Source organism: Dermacentor andersoni, chromosome 1 (assembly GCF_023375885.2).
Source record: "Dermacentor andersoni chromosome 1, qqDerAnde1_hic_scaffold, whole genome shotgun sequence".
NCBI classification, from domain to species: domain Eukaryota; kingdom Metazoa; phylum Arthropoda; class Arachnida; order Ixodida; family Ixodidae; genus Dermacentor; species Dermacentor andersoni.
In genome coordinates, this window is record NC_092814.1 from 371122978 (window position 1) to 371148784 (window position 25807).

Consider the following 25807-nt stretch of genomic DNA (forward strand, 5'->3'; position numbering starts at 1 on the left):
GACCTGCATTGGTGACACCTCTAGCATCTGACATGTCTCATGTGCGCTAAGTATGCTTCACGCAACTGGCAATCTAAACAAAAACTGTGATTGCAGTGGCAAGCTTATTCTACACTAAACACGGGTGCACAAGCCACTTCATACAAACAGAGTACTCTGGTGAGTGGCTGGTGCACTCCCTAATTGCGCTTGCACGTCGTCTGCTACTGTCACTATCGCACATCATCTGGACGTGACAAAACACGCAATCTCATGTGCATAGACTTGTGGTCTGCCAGCAGACTAGTAGACAACACATGAGTGCTGTGAGGGAGTGCATCTGCTAAACCTACAAACGAGTGTGCACCAGCCAATTGCTTAAGTATTGTGGTTGTACTGACAGGCACATGGCTGCGTGTTTACTGACATAAATCTTGTGAATGTACTTCAGCTGCCATTTCTCATGACTCAGCTGGGCTTTGGAGCAGCCTTGTTAATGCCAACACCTTCCTTCTTGGTAGCACAGAAGAAACTTGCCAGGTGCAATGCTTTTCAGCTTCAGGAAAGCTAGTGCAAATGTCACACAGTGCCGACCACAGTGCAACCAGCCATTGCTTACGAGACGCATCCATCTATTCAACAATGCACCTGTGGTAGCAGCCCATAGCTGTTGTTTTATTGCTGAAGCAGTGGAACGCTACAACTTAGGCAAGTTCAATTTCTGCCTCCAGTAATCACATTTTTAAAGAGAGGCAGGATGTAACAATACTTTAGTACTTTTTGATTACAGTGCATCAAAGAACGAATCATTTAAAGGAGAACTGACCTAAAAAATCTTATCTTAGTTTTGTGTGTTTTATTATGCAGCTACCAGCTCCATAATTATGGCGTGGACCCCCAATTCATTGGGAGAGCAGCAAGTGATTATCCTTTAATGCAACATCACTAAAACACACTCCAAGTGCACCGCAGCTCCAAGCAGGAAGCTCATCACATCACACAAAAAAAAGATTGGGGCATAAATTCCCCACTGGGGAATTGTCATATAGTGCATAACATTCTGTGGAATCATTACTTATTAAACTGATAGTGTACGCTTGAATCCAAGGCTACTGTGTTTGAAGTGATAAGAAACTCAAAAAAATACCACATACTATGACGATCTCCTCCCCTTCGTAAGGGATCCCGGTTGGTGTAGTGCTTTATTTCTCGCATAATTGGCCTGCTGACACACTCAATTGCATTCCAACATGTCCTCTTGAGAAGCTTCACTCTGCTGTTGCAGACGCAATTGTCTCGCTGCTTGCATTTTCTACACGTGCCCTCACCTGCGTTCTAACTGCGCCTCTGTAAGGGCTGCGTCTTGTCCCCCAATATCAAGTGCACCGGTCACGCTTCAAGAAAATTATAATAGTTTGCTCTTTGGCATAGAATTCCCTACAATAATTACTCGAGGAAACTCTGGTGCTGTGATTGTTTAGCCACCATTAGAATGATGGTTGTTACATAGATTTGTCTGATCTTCATATTTGTAGATTCAGACGTTCGTGTGAATTTGTTTATTACACTTTATCTGTCTTCACTGTCCTCAATTTCAAAGTGAGCTATACATTTCCACATGCAGAATACTCTGCGAACACGCGCAATCGCTACTAATTGTAACAGTTCAGCCTGTCGAGGTGACCAAATCGAAAAGGCGCCAAGCGTCTCAATACATAGCTTGCCCACAAGAAATTCATAAGTGCCTTCTATGCCGCTTGTCGATACATGTGTCTGTGGCGTAATGGTTTCAATATCGGGCTTTTGTGCTAAAGGTCCTCTGTTCGAATCCTGCTGCCGGACAATTTTAATAATGTTTATTTAATTATAACACAGGACTTCGTTGAAAGTGATGAGTTAACATAGTCACGAAGCTGTTTGAAGACACCAGGATGAAGTTCAGGCAAATCCATGTACTAACCATTATTCCCATGCTGGCTGAACAAACCATTGTTTCTCAACAAAACGTTGTTTTATGCATTGAAGCACAAAAGTGACTGGAGCGCCATTTCATTTCTCCGCAAAGTTCAGGAATTAATTTCTCGAAACTCGTGTCATCCTGAGAATTCGTTCCGAGTGGATCTGCCTTGCAAACTCCATGGCTAGAGTTTCTAAATTGCAATATAGGCCATAAGGTAATTACTTAAAAACATAATTAGGTTTTTTTTTTAATTATTCGATTATGCATTTCAATTTCTTGTGCAAGTAGTGTCAGCCACTTTGAGTTTCCCACCTCATGAACTAGAATTGTGCTATCTGCCACAGGCAACCTTCAAGAATTTTTTAAGGTGTTCCCTGAAACACCCTGTATATACGTTCCGCTGGTCCTTTCTAGTGGCTATGCAGTTCTGCTGAACACAAGGTCGTGGGTTTGATTCCCAGTCAACATAACAGCCATATTCTGATGGGCATGTAATGCAAAAATGCTTGTCTACATAGGCTTAGGTGTACGTTAAGGAACCTCAGGTTGCCAGTATTAATCAGAGGACGGCGAACACGGGGAAGACTGCCTCAAGCAACACCCGATCCCAAATTCATGCTGAACGGAGTGGCGTTCGAGAACATGCCCACTTCCCGCATTCTTGGTCTCCTCCTACAGAGAGTCTGAGCCAGCCTATCAACAATGCAGAAACTTCAAGAGACCATCACCCAACTCATGCACTTGGTAAAGAGAGTGGCCTACTGAAAACACAGCATCAAGGAACAAGACATGCTCCTCCTCACGCAGGCACTCATCATCTGCAGTGTCAAGTACGGCACACCTTTCCTCGGCTTAAATAACAGCCAAAGAGGGAAGCCGAACATACTCTTACGCAAAACATACCATCTTACCTTGGGCCTTTCCCCCACTGTGTACATGGAGAAACTCCTCCGATTGGGTGTACACATGTGGGAGAAACTTGCCGAAGCGCAACACACCAGCCAATTAGATTGCTTGAAACTCGCAACAACAGGCCAGGCTACCTTACGGCGGCTGGCATACGATGGACAAGACAAACGAAGCCGTAAGCAGTGAATCTCACCGCAAATCGGGAACCACATAGAAGTTTCTCCTATCCCACGAAACATGCACCTGGAACACCATGCAGCAAGATGGGAGGCAAGAGTGCACACATTGCAGTGCTCCTTTGGGGAAGAAGAAATGGTCAGGCACACCGACGTAGCCGAGTGCAGAGTCGGGCAGGCATGCGCCCTTAGTGTAATAATCAACCAAAAGGAAGAACTTGCAGCAGCCACAGTACACGCAGCAGACATAGACACTGCAGAAGAGGTAGAAATAGCCCTAGCAACCACCAAGACTAACTCAACTGACTACGTCAGTATCCTGACAGACTTGCAAACAGTGTGCCACAATTGCACAATAGGCAGAATATCAACAGCCGCCTTACGCATCCTCGAATGCACCAACCACTTACCCGAACTGCACATAGTGGTGGCAAGCCAGCCCAGGCTCCAGCTTGAAACATATTCTCCATGCAGCCTTGCTAGGAGATACAGTAACGGTCCTTCCAGACAAACCCGTACTGCGCAGATACGCAGACGTACTCACATGCCATAGACGGGGGAGAATAATCTATACCCGGCCACACCCGAAGCTCTCGAAAGAGGACACTATAACTTGCAGACAACTACAAACCAACACTTTCCCACATGGCACGAAATGTCATTAATTTATCCCACACTTTAGGAATACGACTGCAAATTCTGCTGCACTGTAAACACCCTCTACCACATGGTACGGGAATGCAATCAAAACACCAACATCCCCCATATCCCCCACCCAACAGTGAAGCAATGGGAGACCCACCTCACCAGCCTCAACCCTGATAACCAGCGTCAGCTGTTGAACAGGGAAAGGCAGTTGGCCAGGTCACGGGGCTTCCTGGACTGATGAGGCCAGCCACAAGGAAGGAGACCAAACAACTTCGTATGCTCGCAATAAAATTCAATCATTCTCATCATCATCCCTGGTATAGTGATTGCCTTCTTCAACTTTAATTTTCATTTGCTCATGCATCTTGTGTGAAGAAGGCATTTCACAGTCTGTTTTGCCTTGTACCATTATATAGTGGAAACATTTGCCTGGCACCTGCTGCAGTGGCTGAGCGCCTATGGCATTTCGCTGCTGAACACAAGATCACGGATTAGATTCCCCCCCCCCACCATGGCTGCATTCCTGTGAGATTGGAACATAAATCTAATGTAAATTAGGTGCATATAAAGATCCCTAAGTTGTCCAAATTGACGCAGAGCCCTCCAATGTGTGGTGTCTTGTATCCCAGGTGTTGCTTCGGCACGTTAAAAGTTAGTTGCTGACAAAAAAATGTTTATCTTGTTTTTGTTTCTTTATTGGATAGCTGTCAACCGCGCAATGGAGCCAAATTTTCTAAATTGTTGCCTTTTAATACGACCAGTCCAATGTGCGTGCCAAGTGCAACATGGTTTCAGGTGTGAAAAGGAAACTATTCACGTCACTGACACTGAAACCTGATGTTGTGGTCTTGAGATACCAGACACCGCTGATGTTTACACACACACTATGAGCATGCTCTTAAGTTGTTTATGACACTACGTGACTGCCACCTCAGCTTTCAGTACCGTTATGAGCCTCCTCTTATGCGTCGGAAACCATGCTGCACTTGGCGCACATTTTGAATATATTGCATAAAAGGTGCTATAATTTATTATTTGTGGTGCCTTCAACGAATTGAGGCTTTGTACCATAATTATGCAGTTGGCAGCTACCTTAAAAAGCAAAAATAAAGAAAAATGGAGGGACAAAATTTTTGTGTCAGTGCTGCTTAACATTCTATCTGTCAACCATCAGTAAGCATTTTTCTGGTACTTTGCAAAATATGGCCCAATAATGCCTAAATTTGGGCAAAGTTTGATCTAGAGATGGTTATGGGTTTATAGCATGGGCATTTGAAATCTTTCGTTATTTCTTGCAAGCAGCCAAAGTGTTGTACATGAGCCTTGACGTCATCTATGACACTTGTACCATGTGTTCTCTGGTAGCTGTGAAGCAAAGCTGCGCTGTAAAAGAATTGAAACGTGAGAGCCACATGTGCGGATTACAAGCATGCATGAAAATCTTTATGGAAGCATGCCTTTTGTCTTGTCTCAACTTGACATGCAGGTATTAGTAAGCAAGCTAAGCATCTGTGTGTGGTGCAGGTAAACCGTTACGATGGCTACCACCGCACGGCTCTCCACCACGCAGTGGAACGCAGTCCTCAGTGCACATCGCTGCTCCTAGCAGCGGGTGCTGACACGGAGTCTGTCGATGTCAACAGGGACACCCCGCTGCACTGGGCCGCCTTTCGGAACCGGGCCGACTGCTGCCGGCTGCTGCTGGAGCACCGGGCACACGTGGACAGCCTCGACTTCAATCACGACACTCCACTCAGCTGGGCTGCTATGAAGGTGAGATAGCTGCAAGGGACTCCAAGATGGCCTAATGATGTTGAGGTGAAAAGGCTGCATTGCTTCTAATGGAATCTGCTATCACTGCTGCACCAAACCAGACAGTGCCACCCAATGTCATGCTTGCGGAGGTGCAGCGAGGGATGATAAATGCCAAGTGACTCTCAAGAAGAACGGAACTACTGCCTGTTGTTTAGAGTGATTGCTTCTGTGGAATGGTCAGTCACAATTGGGTCGAAAAAAGCAGGGCGTTCATTGCTCGATTTAGTGATGTCAGAAGGCATGGTATGATGCTGGATTTTGGTCCATGTGTAGCTGCAAACATGTCAGGGTTGAAGTTCCCCAAACTTTTCCCACATTGGCCAGTGTTTATGTGCCTGCCACTCACGATGATGATTGGTGTGATAAGCCAATAAGTCACTGTGATTGCCACTGATGGATAGGAAGATAAGTTAATTTCGGTACTTTGAACTGGTAGAGGAGTCTTTCTCTACTTTTTTTTTGGCATATATGTTTTTATTTAGTGTAGATGAATAGTAACCTACATTTGACATTTTATGCTGATACCAGCAGCAGTTGTGCTTTTCATACCTTGAGAAAGCACAAAGTAGATATCACCCGGCTATCCACTAGCATGTGATGAAATGTGAGTCATGTACTGGTGGATATGTACACAGGATCCTAAAAAAAATTTTGTACATCAATGCAATTGTGTTTACTTGTTTGAAACTGCAGCAGTTTCTCACCTCACATAGTGGTTTGTAATTCTAGTACCAAATACTTTGCTCCTGAAGGCACAGTGTTTAATCACTATGTTGAATTTGCTAAGAAACTGCTTCATATGGAATCCTCATAAGGGCAGACAAAGAAAGGCAACTTCTCAGTTGTACCTTTGGGTCACGTTGTTACAAAATGGTACCGTCACCTTATTTATGTTTCGCTGCAAGTTTTAAAAAAAAATGCGAGCTATGAAATTGTGTAGTTAAATGGCTGTGGCATTCTTCACATAATTGCCCATCACATTTTTGTTTTGTGCTTTTAAAGAAGTTGCAGATTCACCCAAAAGGCGAAGTATCAATTGCGATAGCAAATCATTAGACAGCTGTACGAAGTAAGGTTAGTAATTTTATTGATTGTATAAATTGCAGTTATCGTTCGATTACTGACTACATTAACAAGCTTGGTAGCATGCACGCATAGGCAAACGTGAACAGATCTCACTCAGTGGTTGCGGGCACTCGCTGTCAGAATGCTGGTGTGATAAAGAGCGGTCACGTTGGCAAATGAAACGCTTCATGCCACCTTTAGTTTCAATACATCTTTGAAACTTGAGATTACGTGACTTCCAACACTAGGTGCACGAGAACACAGTGCACATGAAGCCATAAGCCATCTCGGCACTTGTAGTCTTGTACCTGCCACAGGTTACCTCCAAGATAGGGCTTGCACGGCCATGCTGAGATGCATCATATGCAGCACAGCTGGGCTAGTGTGCTCATCTTCCTCCCCCTTAGAGCACACAACGCTTAGCGAGTGGGAAGACAGCGCCCATCAAGCTGCCATCGTTCTCGGCTCATGCTTTCCCTTGCACCTACGGCAAACGGCGCCGCAGAGCGTCATAGAATCTTATCGTACTTGATCTTTGTATGGAACATCATGGCGACAGTGGAGATTTGCCTATAGTGTCCCTATAATTTCTATCGCATTAAAAAACTGATGGAAGAAACATAATTATCAGAAAATTAATATTTTGCCTTTAAGGTATATTTGCATGTTGTACAAGCTTACCCTGAAGTCGCTATGCACACTTCTACCTGGCACTTCTGAGAAGCAGCTTGTTCTTTAGTGCTTTGCATAGTATTCTCAACATTAGGCAGTTTTATGCACTGTGGAAGATGTATGTTCACAAGAACTCTTGTATGTCATTTGTAGTCCCTCTGAAATTGTTGTGAGAATAGGGCTCTCCTAGGCCAAGTCACGAGCACTGGTGATATCAAAGGGCTATCTCCGAAGCACCTTGAGCAGTTCAAAAATTTGTGCAATGCATCCCATTAGTTCATGCTGCACAGGCACATCACATTTTATGCTACAGAAATCAGCATGGCAATTTTTCAGTTTGATGTGTTCTGTGAGCAGCAGCAGCATAGAGCTTCATTGCTTGCTGATACATGAGGGTAGTATGCTTGAAATGTGAGCACATGTTGAGCATGAATAGAAGCTGCAGTCATCAGGCATCAACAGAAGTTCGCTGTCCTCTCAGGCCAATGAACTTCTGGCAATGCCTGTCAAGTCGAGGTGAGCATAATATTCTTGCATGCAGGTGTTTGTATGTCACTTGTTCCAAAGAAAAAAAAAGATGTTATTAATCATTGCATTTGCTTTTGTTCACCTGCTTTGTAGCACGAACACATTCTGCATTGGGGTAATTGGCAAACTGGCTACTTATAGCTGCATGCATCAAGTGCACTGCAATTATATATGTGATAGTAGCCTGCATAATAGTGTGCGCTGTGTGTGTTCCATAATATTCTCATGTGACTAGCAGTGGTTGAACAAATGAAGTCTCGGGCTGGAGCCAGTGCTTCAACGAGGGACTGGCAAAGACCCTTGTCAAAATGTTGGCACCAGTCAGAGGCTTCATTTGTCCAACCACCATTTTGTCACTTCAAGCCTCCATCTTCCTGTGACCACCCTGTCTGCTTTGGATACTCCACTCGGTTGGCAGTACGTAGATAGTCTTGGACAACAGATTCCATTCCTCTTGTACCACTTCTACTGGTCATATGCAGTACTATACTTAATAGTTACAAGTTGCAGGCTCTCTTTTATTTGATCTCGAAATTCATATAGCATGCTTGCTCACTGTCAATGACATTTTCAAAATTATTATTCGGCACAAATCAATTGAGCAGCAGTACAAACAAAAATTAAGATCGTAGCTTTATTTTGAATTGTATGTACTGTATGAAAGGACTAGGAAGAAAACAGCTTCTCTTTCTGCCTCACACCAGCAAGGCACCACATGTTGCATCACATCCTGGACCTCCGAGTTCTGCATTGACAGGACAAAGCACCATTATTCTAAACATGTTCTTTCTTTTCTTTAAAATGTGCGTACATTTATCAAGCTCACTGCCTCGATGGCCATCATTGTGTGTCAGTACACTCTAAAGCTAGTGTAAATGTAACAAACCTCTCTCCTGGCTTAGTGTTTAAATTTGTGACATGCACAAAATAAATGAAGAGGCTAAGCAGAGAAATACACAGGAGCAGTTGCTTCGTAGATGAAGAAAAAGTTCAGGGTTCAAACGTGGGAGCAACATCTTTCCGGAGTGGGTCACTCCACCATCTTAGCTAACCTGGAGCCTTGCAGATCATAGAGCGAGGCTGAATTAACATCTCAAAGCATACCAACACCAGATATGGCAAATCAGTTCTGTGTAAATTTGCAGAACTAATTTGATGTGGAATGTGAAATCTGCTGAGTGTCAGTGTTTCAGCACTTTGAGTTGTTGGTTAATTCAGGCTCACTCTGCGATCTGCTTGCCTCTTGGTTAGCTCAGATGGTATAGCAACCGCTCCAGAATAGTGTTAGTCCCAAGTTCGATCCCCGAATCATGACAAATTTTTCTCCGACTGCAAAGCTTTCTTTCCAAGAAACCTGTACGGGTTTGCTTTCAAGCTTCGTGGCTGCTATCGAATAGATGTAATTTTTCCTTTCATCACGGCTACACTGCAGCATTGAATCATACCTAGCAATGTAATCAGGAATGCAGTAAATAGTATGGCATCAGATACAGGTGCTATCGCATACAATAACTGCTATCATATCACAGAGGTGCTTATATAAATTGAGCAGTGCATGATACATCCTGCTCAGCAGACAACCTGTACAGTGCACATAATGTGCACATAAACTATAATTTCACAAGGACAACTGGAGATAAATAAGACACCTCTGCACTACTGAGGCCTTCAATAAAATGCCTTCATAAAAGGGGCCCTGAAATACCTTTCTAAGTAATCATAGAATGACCTCACTATATGACTACATTGCTTCATAAATCTCCTGCTACAAAAATTTTTCGAAAGCTTCTATTATAAGTGAAGTTAACAGGAATTGGTCTTCCTGATGCAATATCCAGCCACTCCCTCCCACATGACTCATTCGATCAGCCAATGGCCCTCAGTCCCCAGCAGCTGCAGAGTGCCTGACAAAAGCAGCAGTCAGACCTGTAACGCAGCAGAGGATGCTAAGAATCTCTGGACTCGGATAGGCCGCTAATGGAAACTGACCCTGGCAACATTTAACACCCAAACTCCTTCGAGTGAAGCTAGCTTAGCAGGCCTCTTTGAGAAACTATCAGGCATTGTTTGGGATATCATTGGCCTTAGTGAGGTTAGAACTGGTGAGGCTTATACAGTGCTGACTAATGGCCACATCCTCTGCTATAGAGAACTTCCAGATGAGAAGCAGTGCGGAATAGGATTCCTAATCCATGACGACATAGCGGACTGCATTGATGGATTATACAGCGTTAATGAGAGGGTAGCAGTAGTCATAATAAAACTTAATAAGAGGTATAGATTAAAGGTAGTACAAGCCTATGCTCCAACCTCCAGTCATGATGATGATAAAGTAGATCAGTTTTATGAAGATGTGAATTTAGCGATGAGAAAAGTGCAAACTCAATATACTGTAGTACTGTAATGGGCAACTTCAATGCAAAAGTGGAGGAAGAGCAGGCTGGTGAACAAGCAATGGGCAACTACGGCATGGATTCTAGAAACACTAGAGGAGAGATGTTGCTATAATTCGCACAAAGGAACAAGCTGCAAATAATGAAAACCTTCTTCAGAAAGCGTAGTAACAAAAAGTCGACCTGGAAAAGCCCTAATGTTGAAATAAGAAATGAAATTGATTTCATACTTTCTGCCGATCCCAGCATTGTGCAGGATGTAGAAGTGTTAGGTAGGGTAAAGGTACATTGATCATAGGTTAGTGAGGTCTAAGATTCACCTCAATTTGAGGACAGAAAGAGCAAAATTGGTCAAGAAGAAAAAGGCCAACCTAAAAGCAGGCCAATTCAGGCTGGTACTTGCAAACAAATATGCAGCCTTAGAACAGCGAGATAAAGATGACATAGAGGTACTGAATGAAACCGTAACTAGGCTGGCTTCAGAAGCAGCAATCGCAGTGGGAGGTAAGGCACCAAGGCAACCAGTAGGTAAGCTCTCCCAAGCAATGAAGGACCTAATAAAGAAACGACTAAGAATGAAAGTGTCCAACTCAAAATATCAGATAGAAATCGCAGGATTGTCAAAAGTGATCAACAGGGAGAAAATAAAGGATATTCGAAATTACAACATAAGAAAGACTGAGGAAGTAGTAAAAAATGGATGCAGCATGAAATCAGTGAGAAAAAAATGTGGCATAGGACAAGGCAAGATGTACGCACTGAAAGATAATCGAGGTAATATCATCAGCTATTTCGAAGATATAGTAAAAACAGCGGAGGAACCCTATATTGACCTGTGCAATACCCAGAACAGCCACGACACCTCCTTTTGAAGTAGTAATGAATAGGTTAGAGAGGCTCCTTCTATAACTAGCAATGAAGTTAGAAGGGCCTTACAAGACATTAAACGAGGAAAAGTGGCATGAGAAGATGGAATAACAGTCCATTTAATCAAAGATGGAGCAGACATCATGCTTGAAAAGCTTTACGGCCCTTTATACAAAATGTGACACAACTTCAAGGGTTCCAGGTAACTGGAAGAATGCCAACATTATACTAATCCACAAAAAAGGAGATGTTAAAGAGTTAAAAAACTATAGGCCCATTAGCTTACTTCCACTATTGTATAGAATATTCACCAAGATAAACTTCTATTAGAATAAGGGCAACACTTCAGTCAACCAAAAGAACAGGCTGGCTTCAGGAAGGGATACTGTACAATGGATCACATCCATGTGATCAATCAGCTAATCAAGAAATCTGCAGAGTACGATCAGCCTCTCTACATGGCTTTCATAGATTACGAAAAGGCATTTGATTCAGTAGAGATACCAGCAGTCATAGAGGCAATACGTAATCAAGGAGTATAGGAGACTTACGTAAATGTCTTGGAAAATATCTGCAGAGATTCCACAGCTACCTTAATTCTGCACAAGAAAAGTAGAAAGGTACCTATAAAGAAAGGGGTCAGACAAGGCGACACAATCTCTCCAAAGCTATTCACTGCGTGCTTGGAAGTATTCAAGCTATTAAACTGGGAAGGCTTAGGACTGAGGATCAACGCCGAATATCTCAACAACCTTCGGTTTTCAGATGACATTGTCCTGTTCAGCAACACTGGGGACGAATTACAACAGATGATTGAGGGCCTTAACACAGAGATTGTAAGAGTGGGGTTGAAGATTAATATGCAGAAAACAAAGATAATGATCAATAGCCTGGCAAGGGAACAAGTGTTCAGGATCGTCAGTCAGCCTCTAGAGTCTGTGAAGGAGTATGTTTACCTAGGTCAATTACTCACAGGGGAAATTTACAGAAGAATAAAAATTGGTTAGAGCACATGCAGCTAAAAATTGGTTAGAGCGCATACAGCAGACATAATCAGATCCTGACTGGAAGTTTACCATTATCATTAAAAAGAAAGGTGCTCAGTCAGTGCATTCTACCAGTGCTAACATATGGGGCAGAAACTTGGAGACTGACAAAGAAGCTCGAGAACAAGTTAAGGACCACATAAATAGTGATGGAACGAAGAATGTTAGGCGTAACGTTAAGAGACAGGAAGAGAGCAAACGGGGATAGCCAATATTCTAATTGACATTAAGAGAAAGAAATGGAGCTGGGCAGGTCATGTAATGCATAGGTTAGATAACCGGTGGTCCATTAGGGTTACAGAATGGGTGCCAAGAGAAGGGAAGCGCAGTCAAGGACGGCAGAAGACTAGATGGGGTGATGAAATTAAGAAATTCGCGGGCGCAAGTTGGAATTGGTTGGCGCAGGACAGAGAGGCCTTCGTCCTGCAGCGGACATAAAATAGGATGATGATGATGAAAGGTAGCTATCACACTAGCGCATGCCATCTCTACCTCCTTTCGTCTCCACTAGTGTGCTGGAAGCTGCACACAGGGGGATGGCAAGGGAACAAGGCCCCACCCGAAAGTTGGGCAATTCCTGATGTCTTTTTCTTTACAATGCTACTTCCAGTTCAGGTGTATACGGCCCTCTCTCGACACGAGATGGGCGCTTGGACTGCCTTGCATCCGCGCCTAGAGTTACGTCACCCGCAGAAACCAATCAGAGCATGCGGTTGTCAAAGTGTCTCGCCAGCGAGCGGGCTGGTCATGGCACCCCGTAATAGTCGCAGTATCTGCGCTATGCGCAACTGTCATGCATATGGCAAAACGTTTTCTATGTTCATGGCAGGGTTGAAGTGCATACTCGCACTCGTATGTTCCAGTCTGGCCATGCTGCGTGGTGCGGACTGGCTTTGTCCTGCACCAGCTTGACTAACGGATAGTAGCCAAATCTAGATTGCGTATTTCCTAGCGATATCATTAGCCTAATATGAAGCACTGTCTGTCAAGGGGTCTAACCAGGAGTGAGTTCGTGCTGCCACTTGTGAGACACAGCAGGCGCAAGGTGCATAGAAGCGACCTAGCGTGCACAGGAAAGCGTACGTGTGGTCTGGGAGGTGACGGTATGCATTGCTGAGTAACGCTGTCGCAGTGGACTCAATACAAGGCAAGTGACTGACTTAGGCACGTAACCTTTGAAAGAGCACGGATGTCGTACGCCAAGTGCCGCCTCACATAACTGGAGGAGAAAAGAAGGTGCTTAAGCAGATGACCATCAATCTACACTGGAAGAACAAAGATGAAATACCTTTTTGGTCTTTTTGAGATCACAGACAAGTATATTTTTTCATTTATTTAACTTAAAATTAACGATAATAGTATTGCTGAGAATGTTCTCGTGGTCACGAAATCTACCAGTACCTGTCGGGCCCACTTGCGACTTAGCTGCTCACAACATTGCAAAGGACAGAGCAAGCGATTTTAGATTGTTTTTGACACGAGATTGTAAATTCTCTGCTGAATGCACTAGAATAATATTTGGCTGACATGATCACAGAAGTCTCGTCTACAGATTATCAACATTTTCTTATTATGTTCAACAAAAATTTTAGGATCCCTTTAACATTAATGTCACTATGGCAACCCCATGTTCCAGAGGGATCTTGGACAATTGCTTTGGCATATATAGAATGCTGACCTGTTTCTGCTCTTTACCTTGGCAATGGTGGTAACAGTGGTATTTCATTGTAGCACCAGCTCACAACACAAGGACAGGTGGTAAAGTGCCCATACTAGTACTCTTGCACAAGCAGTGATTCTTGTTTCAACATGTTTACATCATTGTTTGAAATAAATGCTTACTGGCAGCACTTCATCTGTGTCAATTTCACCATTCCTGTGTTGTGCGCTGGCTTGCCATGACTATTTTTTCACATTACATGAAGATTCCAAAGTAGTTTTGTTGGCATCATGTTGTAGTATTACCACTTCAAAAGTACATGTCAATGGGCACCTTCAAAAATTGTATTCAGAGCTGTTGGGCCTCAAGAAATTGCAGCATAAAAAGAGAAGGGAAAGCACGGCAATGTAAACAAAAGGTAACACCACACACATGGTTCTAAAAGGTGCTGTAGCCTTCTGATACGAAGTATTTAGTTGCGGTGTGTTGGGTAGAAAATTCGACCACTTGGTTGACATTCACGGTGGGTAGTGCAGACAGAACTACATGTGGGTAATTGACCGATTTAACTTTGTGGTTAATCAGTTAATGCTTTAACAACTTTTTTTTATTGTAGATAATCGGTTGTCATCACATGCGCAAAATCTGGCAAGTTTCGTCACCAACGTTGCCGCTTTACCAGCTCAGCAGCCATTAAGGGAAGACAGATCGCGATTACACTACACCTAAGCACACTAAGCGTCAAGCTGACAAATGGAAAACAGTCTTCACAGCACCTGCTTTTGCTTGGACATAGAACAAAGGGCCAATGATGCATTAAGAAGGTTTGCATGATCAGGGATAGGACTGGCAGACAATGTTGACAAGCTTCTTTGCCAGCGCAGTTGAACTTACGATATGTCCACTCAGGCAAAGTGCCACAGGCATGATACAAAAAACTCTCAAAAGCAGTTTTTTTTTCCAAGTTTATGTACATAAATCACCAGTTGTGATTTTTTAGCACACATGCACAAATTCAATTAATGAATTAAATGATTTTTGTAACTTTTTATCAATGTCTTGGCACTAGACAAAATGCGACGAAGGAGGAGATGTAAGGCAATGTGTGTGCAGACACAGACTCTGTGTGGAAGGATTATACATTGCCCTAACTGTGGGACCACGTCAAAGGAATTCCTTTGAATCTGGGTGGAGACCCTGCAAGCACATAAACTTCCCGGTCTAGAAAAATGTTTCATGAAATATGGTACAACAAGCTGCTTTAGAGACAGGCCATTGACAAGCCTCATCTGTAAAAAAGGTGAATGAGATGGTCTGGTGAGGTGATGCTTTGAATCCACTTACTTCGCATTGATTCAGATAAAATTAAAATCATTAGTAGGGTTGATGCTCAGCCAGACTTGAAGCTTCAACTGTGTTCAGTAGAACCTTGCACACTTATTCCCTGCATTCATTATCATCTGTTTCACTGATCATAGACTGCAAATGACTAGAAAAAAATGTGGCCTCTGAATGGTTCATGGCTTTAATTGTTGCGTCCTTAGCATGGTGTCTGGAGTTATGATTTTTTTTTTTTTTGCAATAGGTATGCATACTCAAGGGAGAGTCACTGAGTTATCTATGACTGTATCTAGTGGCAGTGGAAAGATTATAAGATTTTGGGAACCACTGCTCTAGATAATACCTGTGTGCACTACCACTCCCGGACAAGGGACATACTATACTCCGTCTCGTATAGTAGGCAATGCTACAAAGGCTGGAGAGACTTTGGTCACTATTCACTTTGCAACGCAAAAGTAGTGTCGCCTATGAAAGAGTGAGAGGCATGTGCCATGTAATTTGGTGTAACATTAAATTCGTCTTTCTCATAAACATCGTAGCCACGGCGTTCGTCCTGTTGTCGTCTTCGGCTAAAACGCTATATGTGCCCGCGAATACTGCAATAATAACAAATGGGGCGGGGCATAGGCCGGGTAGTGTAAAATGCTGTGGCAGGCAGATGGGGTGCTAGAGTCGCCAGATGGTTGGGAGCAGGAGCAGGAGGAGCAGTCTGAACAAAGGAGGAGCAGTCTGAACAAAGGGCAGCAAAAGCGCAATATTTCGAGAAATTATTTAATCAAGAAACGATAATGCAAACCGATATCACCTGGAAAAAACTAAACAGTTTACTTCGTGTAAACAATCAGCCAGAGAATGCAGAAGAGTTAGAAATAAATAATCAGCCGACATCAGGCACGGCATTGGCTGACGCTTTTAACAATCACTTTGTATCGCTGGTGAATAGTTCCTACGGTCCTCGTTGCACAGAATACGTAAAACCAAAAGTCGTTGAAAGTGCATTTCTAAGCCCCACTAACACTCATGAAATCTACAGCATGTTTCTCAGCCTTCGAGATAGCAAAAGTTGTGATATCGATGATTTGCAGATTCGCCCAGCTAAGCATGTTCTAGACCTAATCTATCCTGTCTTGGAGCACGTGTACAATCTTTCATTGGCGAATGGTATATTTCCTCGGCGCATGCAAATAGCGAAGGTAACAGCACTTTTCAAATCTGGCGACAGAAACGACCTCTCAAATTATAGGCCGATATCGATCCTGCTTATTTTTTCTAAATGTCTTGAGAAACTGATTAATACCAGAGTAACCTCTTTTTGTAAAAAGCACAATGCAATTACAGATTACCAGTATGGGTTTAGAAAAGGTTGTTCAACAGAAATAGCTTTACTGATGCAAAAAGAGATAATTTTATGAGGCTTTGAAGACAATTTACTTACTCTCGGTGTCTTTATTGATTTTTCGAGGGCTTTTGACACCCTTAATCACGACACTCTACTAACAAAACTTGACATTTATGGCTTTAGGGGAACATTCCTGAACTTAATTAGAAGTTATTTGCAGTACAGGTATCAGACCGTTGTCGTAGGTAACAACTGTTCAAAAAATTTGCCTATATTCGCTGGAGTTCCTCAAGGAAGCATACTAGGACCACTATTGTTTAACCTATATATAAATGACATAACTAATATCAATACCAACGCCCAATTTGTTATCTATGCCGACGACACTAGTTTGCTCATAACTTCTAAGAACGTGAAAGAATTACTATGTGTTGTTAATGATACACTAGCCCAAATAAACAAGTGGAGCTTATTCAACTCATTAACTATTAACACTACCAAAACAAAAGGCGTGCTTTTCCAGCCAAAAAACAAGAGGCACAGTATTGATGGACATCTAAAAATAGGCACATCTTTCATAGACATAGTACCATCGGTTAAAAGCTTAGGTGTCATATTCCAAGAGAATATGCTGTGGAATGACCATGTCAACATTATTGCTCACAAACTTGCACGTGTTATTGGAATACTAATAAGATTACGCTTCCTTTTACCATTAAGAGTGAAGCTCCTACTTTATAATTCTCTTTTCTGATCTCATGTTAACTATTGTCACCTCGTATGGGGCAACATGACTAGCAGTAACATCAACATTCTATATTTATTGCAAAAGAAAGCCATCCGTGCAATTTCAAACTCTCCATTCGATGCGCATACTGATCCTCTTTTTTGTCAATTAGATATAGCGCCGATAAAATCGGTCTACAATACAATTTTGCTGAAACGCTTTTTTACAGAAAGAAAAGGTAGCACTCATTTTCTTGTGCATTTGTCAAGGCTAACACTAAATACAAGCAGTTTCAGTACACGTCACAGAGAAACTTGGCATATTCCGCACTCAAGATCTAACTATGGGAATCAAATGCTGCGCCATGAACTACCATCTCTACTTAACTCTTTTCATTAATCACCCTACTTATTATCATTTCAATTGGGTGGCCAAACTTGCCACTCATATTGGCATTCACGTGAATGCTTAGTGTTTTTCTTTGTGTTTTGTTCTGATGTATACGTGTTCTAAGCTGTAATTGCACAGTGACCTATTTAGTTTTGTATTTCTGTGAATGTTACCCGTAAATGAAAAGGGATTCATAATGTCTGCATTTTGTTGTTTTCCTGTTCGTGTTTTTCGTAACTTGTATGACAATACTATACCTGCATTCATGTCAATTTTTTCGCCGCAGTGCGAAGTAACTTTGTATAAATAGTCCCATTTATCCACATATTGTTTATATTTTCTATTGTTCACCTTGTACTTGTGCACGCATTGCTACGTGATGCCAAAGAAACCAATAAGGGACACAGACCTAGTCAAGCCGATTTTATGGCTTTTTGTCTGTTCCCCTGCTATCTGTACCTTGTATAGATACAAATAAAGTTCAAAGTTCAAATGGTGTTGCATAGCCGCAACCCGAGCATACGAGGTCGACGGCGAAGGAGGGCACAGCTCGCACCACAGGTCATGGAGGACTGCTCCTCTTTGATGATGTCGCGCAGGCCAGGAAACGCAGGTTGAGGCTGGAGAATGGGAGGACTGAGCAGACCACATGCGTGGAGCTGTTCGCATATGAGAATCCGAATCAGCATTCGCAGGTCGGTATCAGAGGAAAGAGGCGTGTCATAAGCGACAGGTTGTTAACGGATGGCCTGCGGTGCATCCAGGTGTCGGCTAGTCGCGATCACATCATTAACGGTATTCGGATTCTTGATCACCAGTATGTTGAACGCGACCTGGGCAATGCCCTTTAGGATATGACGAACACAATCAGATGCCGTCATGGTGGCGTCAACACGGCGACAAAGGGCAAGGACGTCCTTTAGGACATCCTCCAGAATAAGAGGTGTATGTTCCCCGGGAAGTTGCATGCGTCCATCAAGCTTTTTCTTGGCGACCTCAATACTTTTAATTTAATGTTTAAATATAGCATAGAGGGAGTTGCACATCTGAACCTGGCACATGTCTTCGAAGCATCCACAGTCCGCATCTGACCAAAACGCAGTAGTACATCACATTCTGGATGCACATAGGTATAATATCTGATTTGACATAGCCTTATTTCCACAAGTTGTAGTTGTAATATATGAAACGGTTATTTTGTAGAAAGCGTCACAAATCAAAAACAACTATTACTGGGAAAGGTACAGAGTGAGACTTCTATGACCACGCCACTTGCATAGCTTCCACAGCGTTGCCTGCTATAAGTACGAAATTTAGTATAGATCCTATATTATGCAGCCACCTGTTCACTGTGGCCGACTGTAGCTGGGACTATCTGAATGCAGAAACATGAAATGCAGTTGTTCATCTTGTATAGCACAGGCTTCAGAGAAATTGGTTGTAGTGGGAACAAGAGACCAAGCTCTAGATTTCCTTATTTTGCTCAACATTAGCCTGTACAGCAACGGCTCAATGAACCCTTTAAGCGTCAATTTAACTAACGAAAAATGCACCAAGATCGGCAATTTTTTTTAAGGAGTCATAATTTTTTCCATGCAATTCTGATTCTGAATATATATTACAGAATTGATTTCTGTTTAGAATTAGCACATAAATTAAAAAAGAAAAAAACTGCTGTTGAGGGCGCCTTTCCCTCAGTGCATCCTGTGGTAATGGGTTAGAATGTGCTTGAAGGCGAAGTATTTATTTGATGCAATACAAGATGACACACTGAAAATCGCACAGACGTTGCTTCCATAGCCTGGGGTGCGGATGGGTAGCTTCATCCACTGTTTTCAAGTTGGTGAAATGAAGGCAGCGCATCAACGCATTGAAGCGTTTCCTGCTCATGGTCTTCCTGAACACTGGTGTCTCCAAAATTTCCTTTGTTGACCAGTGCATCTCAACTTGAGGTTTGCCGACAATACCCTGCAATATTATCAGCGCAAGGAAGACCATATTCTCATCGCGGTCTACCGGTTTCCATCTAGAACCCCGAGCAGCAAAGTACGCTGCCGCATAATGGTTCGTCTCCGTGACGATTAGGTCAATGAGGCTCCAGTCAAAAAATACATAAAACCAGCTGAGAATGTCATTCTCGTCAGTGGGCTGCCGCAAGATTCCGGACACTGAAGAGAAGGGTAACCACGGAGGTGCATGTGGCGGGTTATCGGTGTTCACGCGCTGCCACACACGTGCACTGCTCAGTGTGTCAGCGTCGTCGTCATCGTCATTGCCGTCGCTCTCGTCATCATCTGAAGCAATAGCCAGGGTAAAGACAATGTCCGAGTCGCTGTCGGACACAAATTCCATGTCATCACTAACGCTGCTTTCTGTACTGCTCCAAGAAGCACCTCTTTTTCTTGGAGCATCACCACCACCGGCATTCTTCTTATGAAGCGCCATTATGAAATGACTGTTGCCAGGCTTAAAACCCGCGCGAAAGGCACGAAATGTAGTTTTTCATAGACAAATACCGCCATCTAGGTTTGAAAATTGCAAGCACAGCAATCGACGACCGTGATATGTCTTTGGTGGCGAAAGGAGCGGAAAATCGGGCCGGACGAGTGTGACTCGTTGCTGGCGATATTGTTACAAACTCGTGTGACGAGTACAGCTCGGGGTTGGCGACTAAAGGGTTAAACAAGTATGTTTATAAAGTTTGCTCAGGTTATGTGTGACAGCACGTAAATTATTCAACAAATTTTTTAAGCATTTATTACTTTAAGGGTAGACTTTGGCGACTTCAGTGTCTCAGAAACATTGAAAGTGGCTGATTCTAAACTATTTTTCATTTAAGATTGGAACTGAGGTGTTGTTCCTGTCATTCACTGCAGTTTTCTTTTCTGTTATAAGCAATATCTAAACGTAAGCACATTTAGATGAACTGATTTACATATCCGCATAAACAGTTAAACCTCGATATAACATAATCGGTAAAATCAGCACTATATTTCGTTATATTAAGGTTTGTTATATTGAAATGCAAGCTTTGTGCAATTAAATACAGTCGTCAACAAGTTTTTCTTATGCAGAAGGGGTTACAAAGCTTTCAGAAACATCAAGCAATCAAACAAATTTCAATGAGAAATGAATTAAATTTTTTTTAATCTGACTATTTGGCAACCGATGATACAGTTTCATGGCGTGTCGACAATATGTTCACATCAGTGGTACGAAGCGAAGCCTGCGTCGCTTTCACATCCACTGCGCCCCTGCAGCTGATAGTGTCACCCACAGTAGGACGACACTATCATGAAAAGCGCAGGTGTAGGGAGTGGACGCATTGTTTTTCTCTCACTTCAACACATCTCTGAAACTCGAGATTATGCTACCTACAGCACTAAATGCTCAAGAAGACAGTGCACATGAAGCCACAGCCGTCCTGGCTTGCCCAGTCTTTGAACCTGCCGCAGATTACATCCAAGATAGGGCACATGGGCTGCATAGACGCTTAGCGGCACTGACACCCATGGCCAGTATAGAGGGGGAGATGCACCCTCACCTGCCTCCTACACTGCTCCCTTCCCTAGCTGGATCACGTTTCAATAGGCTGCCCCCCCCCCCCCCCCTCCTTCATCCCTTCATCAACACATGGTGCATGGGGCACAATAAGATCTTATCTCATTTGGACTTTATACAGAGCATGACGGCGAAAGGATCTTGCTGCTATCCTGCTCCACTTCAGTGACCGCTCTGTCGTGCGATTTGAGAGGTGCATTCATAAGCAGCCGCATGTAATTTAACCATTTGACCATCTGTGCACGCAATAGTTTCCATGCATTGCCTCGGTATTCCTTCACAGCGGCAGGGAAATTTCATTGTACCGAAATGTGTATAAACATACTTCTTTATATTGAGGTTCAAAATGCTGGATGTTCTGTGGACAAGAAGATATAAAAAAGTAAATACTTCATTTTTCGATAATTTCGTTATTGAAGTTCGTTAGGTCGAGGTTTAACTATATTTAACTAGGGTCGGTTGCTCTTTACTGCTTTTCATAGGCCCTTTCTTCAGACAGAAGCCTAAGCAAAAATCCCTATGGACAGAAATTAGAATGTGCAAACAAGCTGAAAACCCTTCCTGGCTTTTTGTACCAGTGATGCCAGTTTTAAAGCGAGGCTTTCTCTAGACAGTCCACTCAGTTTGCTTGGTGGTAGTTGTGTCGCATCTCTCGAGCACAGCACTTAACTCAAGTTTTTGTTATAAACGAAGAAAAGGGATTGCTGTGTTCATGTTTATTTGAAGAAACACGCAAGCCACTTTACATCAAGAAAACCACAAATGGCGGACGAGATTTTCTCCCCACAGAAAACTATGACAGTCACATCATCCAATGCTAGACCTTATCCTTCCATTAACCATCTCAGACCACGTAACCTCCCTGCTGCATGGACTATACTGAACTTCACACAATGCTTTCACTGTGCTGAAAATAAATTAACTGCAACAATACCTTAATCTCAGCAAGTTGGTTCATCTTATTAACAGCATTGTGAAAGAGCAAAGGATGAAAATGTAAAGGAACACATGCGACATACTGGCATTGAACTTCCAGTTAAGCTAGATTTCAAATGACCGGTTATTTTATGCACACTGTGCATCAGGTATACAAAGCACACATCAGCACACAAAAGATTGCACAATTCAGTCACATTCACGTGTTTGCTGAACAATGCCAGAAGTGTGCATGTATGCCTATGTTTGCTAAGACGACGTTTCTGGGCAAAGAAAAAAAACTAGGAAACAATGTGAAATACTACAATCATGTTACATCAACCAAGCAAGAGATGAAACCAAGCAAGTGTTGGCTGTCTATCTTTTGTGCTGTGTAATAAAGAGGTGCCACTTACGAGGTATCTTTGTACATGTGAATGTGATTGAATTATGCAATGTTTTGTGAGCTTATTTTGTTTTGTGTTTAATGTGTCTGATGCACAGTGTGTATAAAATATCCGGTCGTTTCAAATAAACGGTAGTTTTGGAGTTAAGCATCCGTCTGCTTTGTGTGTGCCTTTTTTGTCTTCATCCCTTGTGTTATCAGAACACTTTCATTAAATTGATGGCAATTGCTGCAAGAAGAAAAAATAAAATGCTTCTCAGTGCATTGTTGGTGCCTTGTGAAGGAGGAATGTTGTGGAGCTGCCGTTGATGTGAATTGTTCATTTCAATTTCTCAGAACTTTCAAATCTGCAGCCTCTACACAGCACAGCAGAGCTGTAGTGAAATCCACTGTTACTAATCTGAAGCAAAAATAACCTTGCTGCACCACTCTCATGACTACCTCTTTCGCGAGGTCTTGCAAATTGTTGGGCTGGGCACTTGGCAGTTTACTGCACGAGAGCTTCTAGGAATTATTGTAGTTCAAACATTTAGCACGTAAAGAATATCTGTTACAAACCTTAGAAAAATGGAGGCTAAATGTGTGAGCTGCTTGTATACCTGCCTTGGTTCTTTCTTTGTTTCTCTGTGTTTGTCACATGTACAGCTTATCACAAATCAGTAAAGGCCAGCCGGCTATTGCCTGCAATGGTAGATCGGCCTCTACTTTTTTGCAATAGCGAGTACATAGCTAGTACATGCTTGTTTGCTTGTGTGTGAATAATGCTTTTTATGGTTGTCACTTAGTAGTTGTAGGAAGCAGGGGCATTATTTATGTCTTAATTTTATCGAAACTGCTTGTTTACATGTTGCTTTCCCTGCCAGGTTTGGAGACTGATTTGTCTTTCAGTAAGGTACAATTCTATGTTTGTCACCTTAACATTGCATTGGAAGGCAAGGTCGATGCCCTGCAGAGATTCTGTGCACTCAAACATTCCATTGCTCGGGGTGTGCAATGTAAGAAATGTGCGAAAAATCTTTCAAAAGTAATTGTTAGGTTACAGTGAAAACTCACCTTGATGAAATTTCCACTACAGTGAATGTATCTCTCTTTTCAGTTTATTCTTCATTAAATATTTGAGATTGTAACTTAAGCCATAGTCCACCGCAGCGTCTCAGTGGCTGTGACATGCTGGTGCTGAGCACCAGGTCACGGGTGTAATTGCCAGCCATCATGGCGGCTGCGTTCCGGTAGCAAGAGAATGCAATAACACTCATGCACTTCGGTTTGCATGCACATTAAAGAACACCAGGTGGCCAAAATTCATCCAAAGCCTTCCACTATGGCGTGCCTTATAACCCACTGTGCAGTTTCAGGATGTTGAACCCTAAAATTTAATTTTTAATTTACCTGAAAACATAGCTCTGCTGCACACTTCGTGCCCTGTTGCGCGTCACACTCGTGACATACAGAATGACAACCTCTGGGCTTAGCCTCAAAGTTATCGTGCTGGTGTTTCCTGCAAGACTTCATTCGCACGTGCCCACTAACAGTTCCATAGCCCACCGCAAGTGCTGCGCAGGCTGTAAAATCTTTCCGACTGCTGGAACATAGAAACCTCGACATCATGAAATCTTCAGTATAACAAATTTCGTTATATCAAAGTTTGACTGTACCATGTTGGAAGCATGCCATCTGTTGGCTTGAGGTTTATACAAGTCTTTTCCACAGTTGTTTGACACCCCCTCTGTGGTTCAAGGGTTCAAGGGAATCTTCTTCTCGGTGTGCTTGCATGCATGAAGATTACCACTCTGACTGACTGTAGCTCTGGAGTGCTACAGGTACACTTTCTCTTTTGACCTTGGGAACAAGTTGCCCTTTGAGATGGTCGGACAGAATGACCGTGTGCCTCCATGTTTTCTTTTATTGTCTTCCTCTCTTTACAGTGTGGCATTCTGCTCATTGCCTTACTGCTTCACCAACTTTGTTTTATAGCACAGAGGTGTTTTATGTTATCATATTCAAGGAAGGTGGCAGTACTCTGAAATATATAATGTATTCTTACTCTTCACTACAACTTTCTCCCAAAGAAGTCCTTGAACATCTTGATTAACAGGCCAAATTTGGAATTTTAGAAGGAAACATGCAAAGTTAGGAAGCGTGGCAACTAAAAGGTGAGGTGAAGAATGGCAGTATGAAAATGTGAAGGGAAATGTTATGAATATGTTTACTTGGTTATTCTGACAACCAAATTTAATAAAAATTTATTAAAAAACACAACAGATAAAAGTTCTATCAATGTACCCTTAAGACTTCAAGTCAAAGCAGCCTATAACTTTTTTTGAAAAACACAAGTACAGAGGCTGCCACAAAGAACAATTATTATAAATCTTACTATAGTTTGTGAATGCTGTGTAGACAGCGGCAAGTGCAAACAGAACATTTACAGTCGTGTACAAAGTCGCAAAACGCATACAGTAGACTCGCATATATGAGAAAACACATTTTATGTTGCATGGAAACTTGTGCAGAAAAAAAGATTGCTGATTGAAAGTTGGATATTTTTCACCTAAGAGATTTCCGATTCGAACAGCAGCAAACAGGGATGAAGACACATATGTGTGTCTTGTTCTTTCTGTGCCCATCCTGTGTGACACTGTTCAAGCAAGAATAATGTTCAACCATGCAGACCCGAATTCTAGCGAAACATCTCAAAGCCCGAATAAAATTCTGCCTGCTGACATTTGCCCATTTGATGGCACTTGACTTCTGCAGCCAATGCCAGAAATTTGGTGTGCACATGCAGAGGAAATTTTCATCCCATAGCTATTTGTTTGTTGACAGACTGTGTAGCCAGTGTTGATAGAGTCAGTGCCACGGTTAAAGCAACGTCATGTAGCACATGCTGAGAAAGAATATTAAAAGCACTGACCATTTGTAGCAGCTTGAATGAGCACAAAAGTAGCACACACAAAATATATTCAGCACCTGTATTCAGAAAGCACCGGGCCAAAATAACAACGAAAAAAGGAAGAAAAAAAGATGCCCATTGGCAAACATCATGATATGGGCAAGTTGGTTCATACTTTACGAAAAAAGTGGTAGTGCAAGGAAGCCAGGACAAGTAAACACAACACTCATCCTGTGAGGTGTCCTGCATCTGCTTGTCTTGGTTTCCTATATTACGATAGCAATTACACAGACACTCCAGCCACACTTGCAGTGTCGGCATCATGTTCCATGTGTTTATGTTCTCCTAGCTACCTGCAGCCAGCTTCGGGCAGCTTGAGAAAGAGAACTATGATAATAGTGATTGCACCATGCAATGAGACCCCCCCCCCCCCCCAATTCTCACAACCCAAAGTCTGTCTCAGGTTACGGCATCCTTGAACATAGATTCTAGCACAACTCCCCCCCCCCCCCCCCTCCCA

At 42.7% G+C, this 25807-nt stretch overlaps 1 protein-coding gene across 1 annotated transcript in view; it reads left to right on the forward strand.

The window, feature by feature from the left end:
* Positions 1 to 25807, forward strand: part of LOC126516782 (ankyrin repeat and SOCS box protein 8-like) — a 50193-nt gene that overhangs the window by 1278 nt on the left and 23108 nt on the right. Inside the window, exon 2 of the mRNA XM_050166886.3 lies at positions 5197 to 5445. Coding sequence (XP_050022843.1) covers positions 5197 to 5445 — 249 coding nt within the window. The remainder of the gene's footprint in view (positions 1 to 5196; positions 5446 to 25807) is intronic.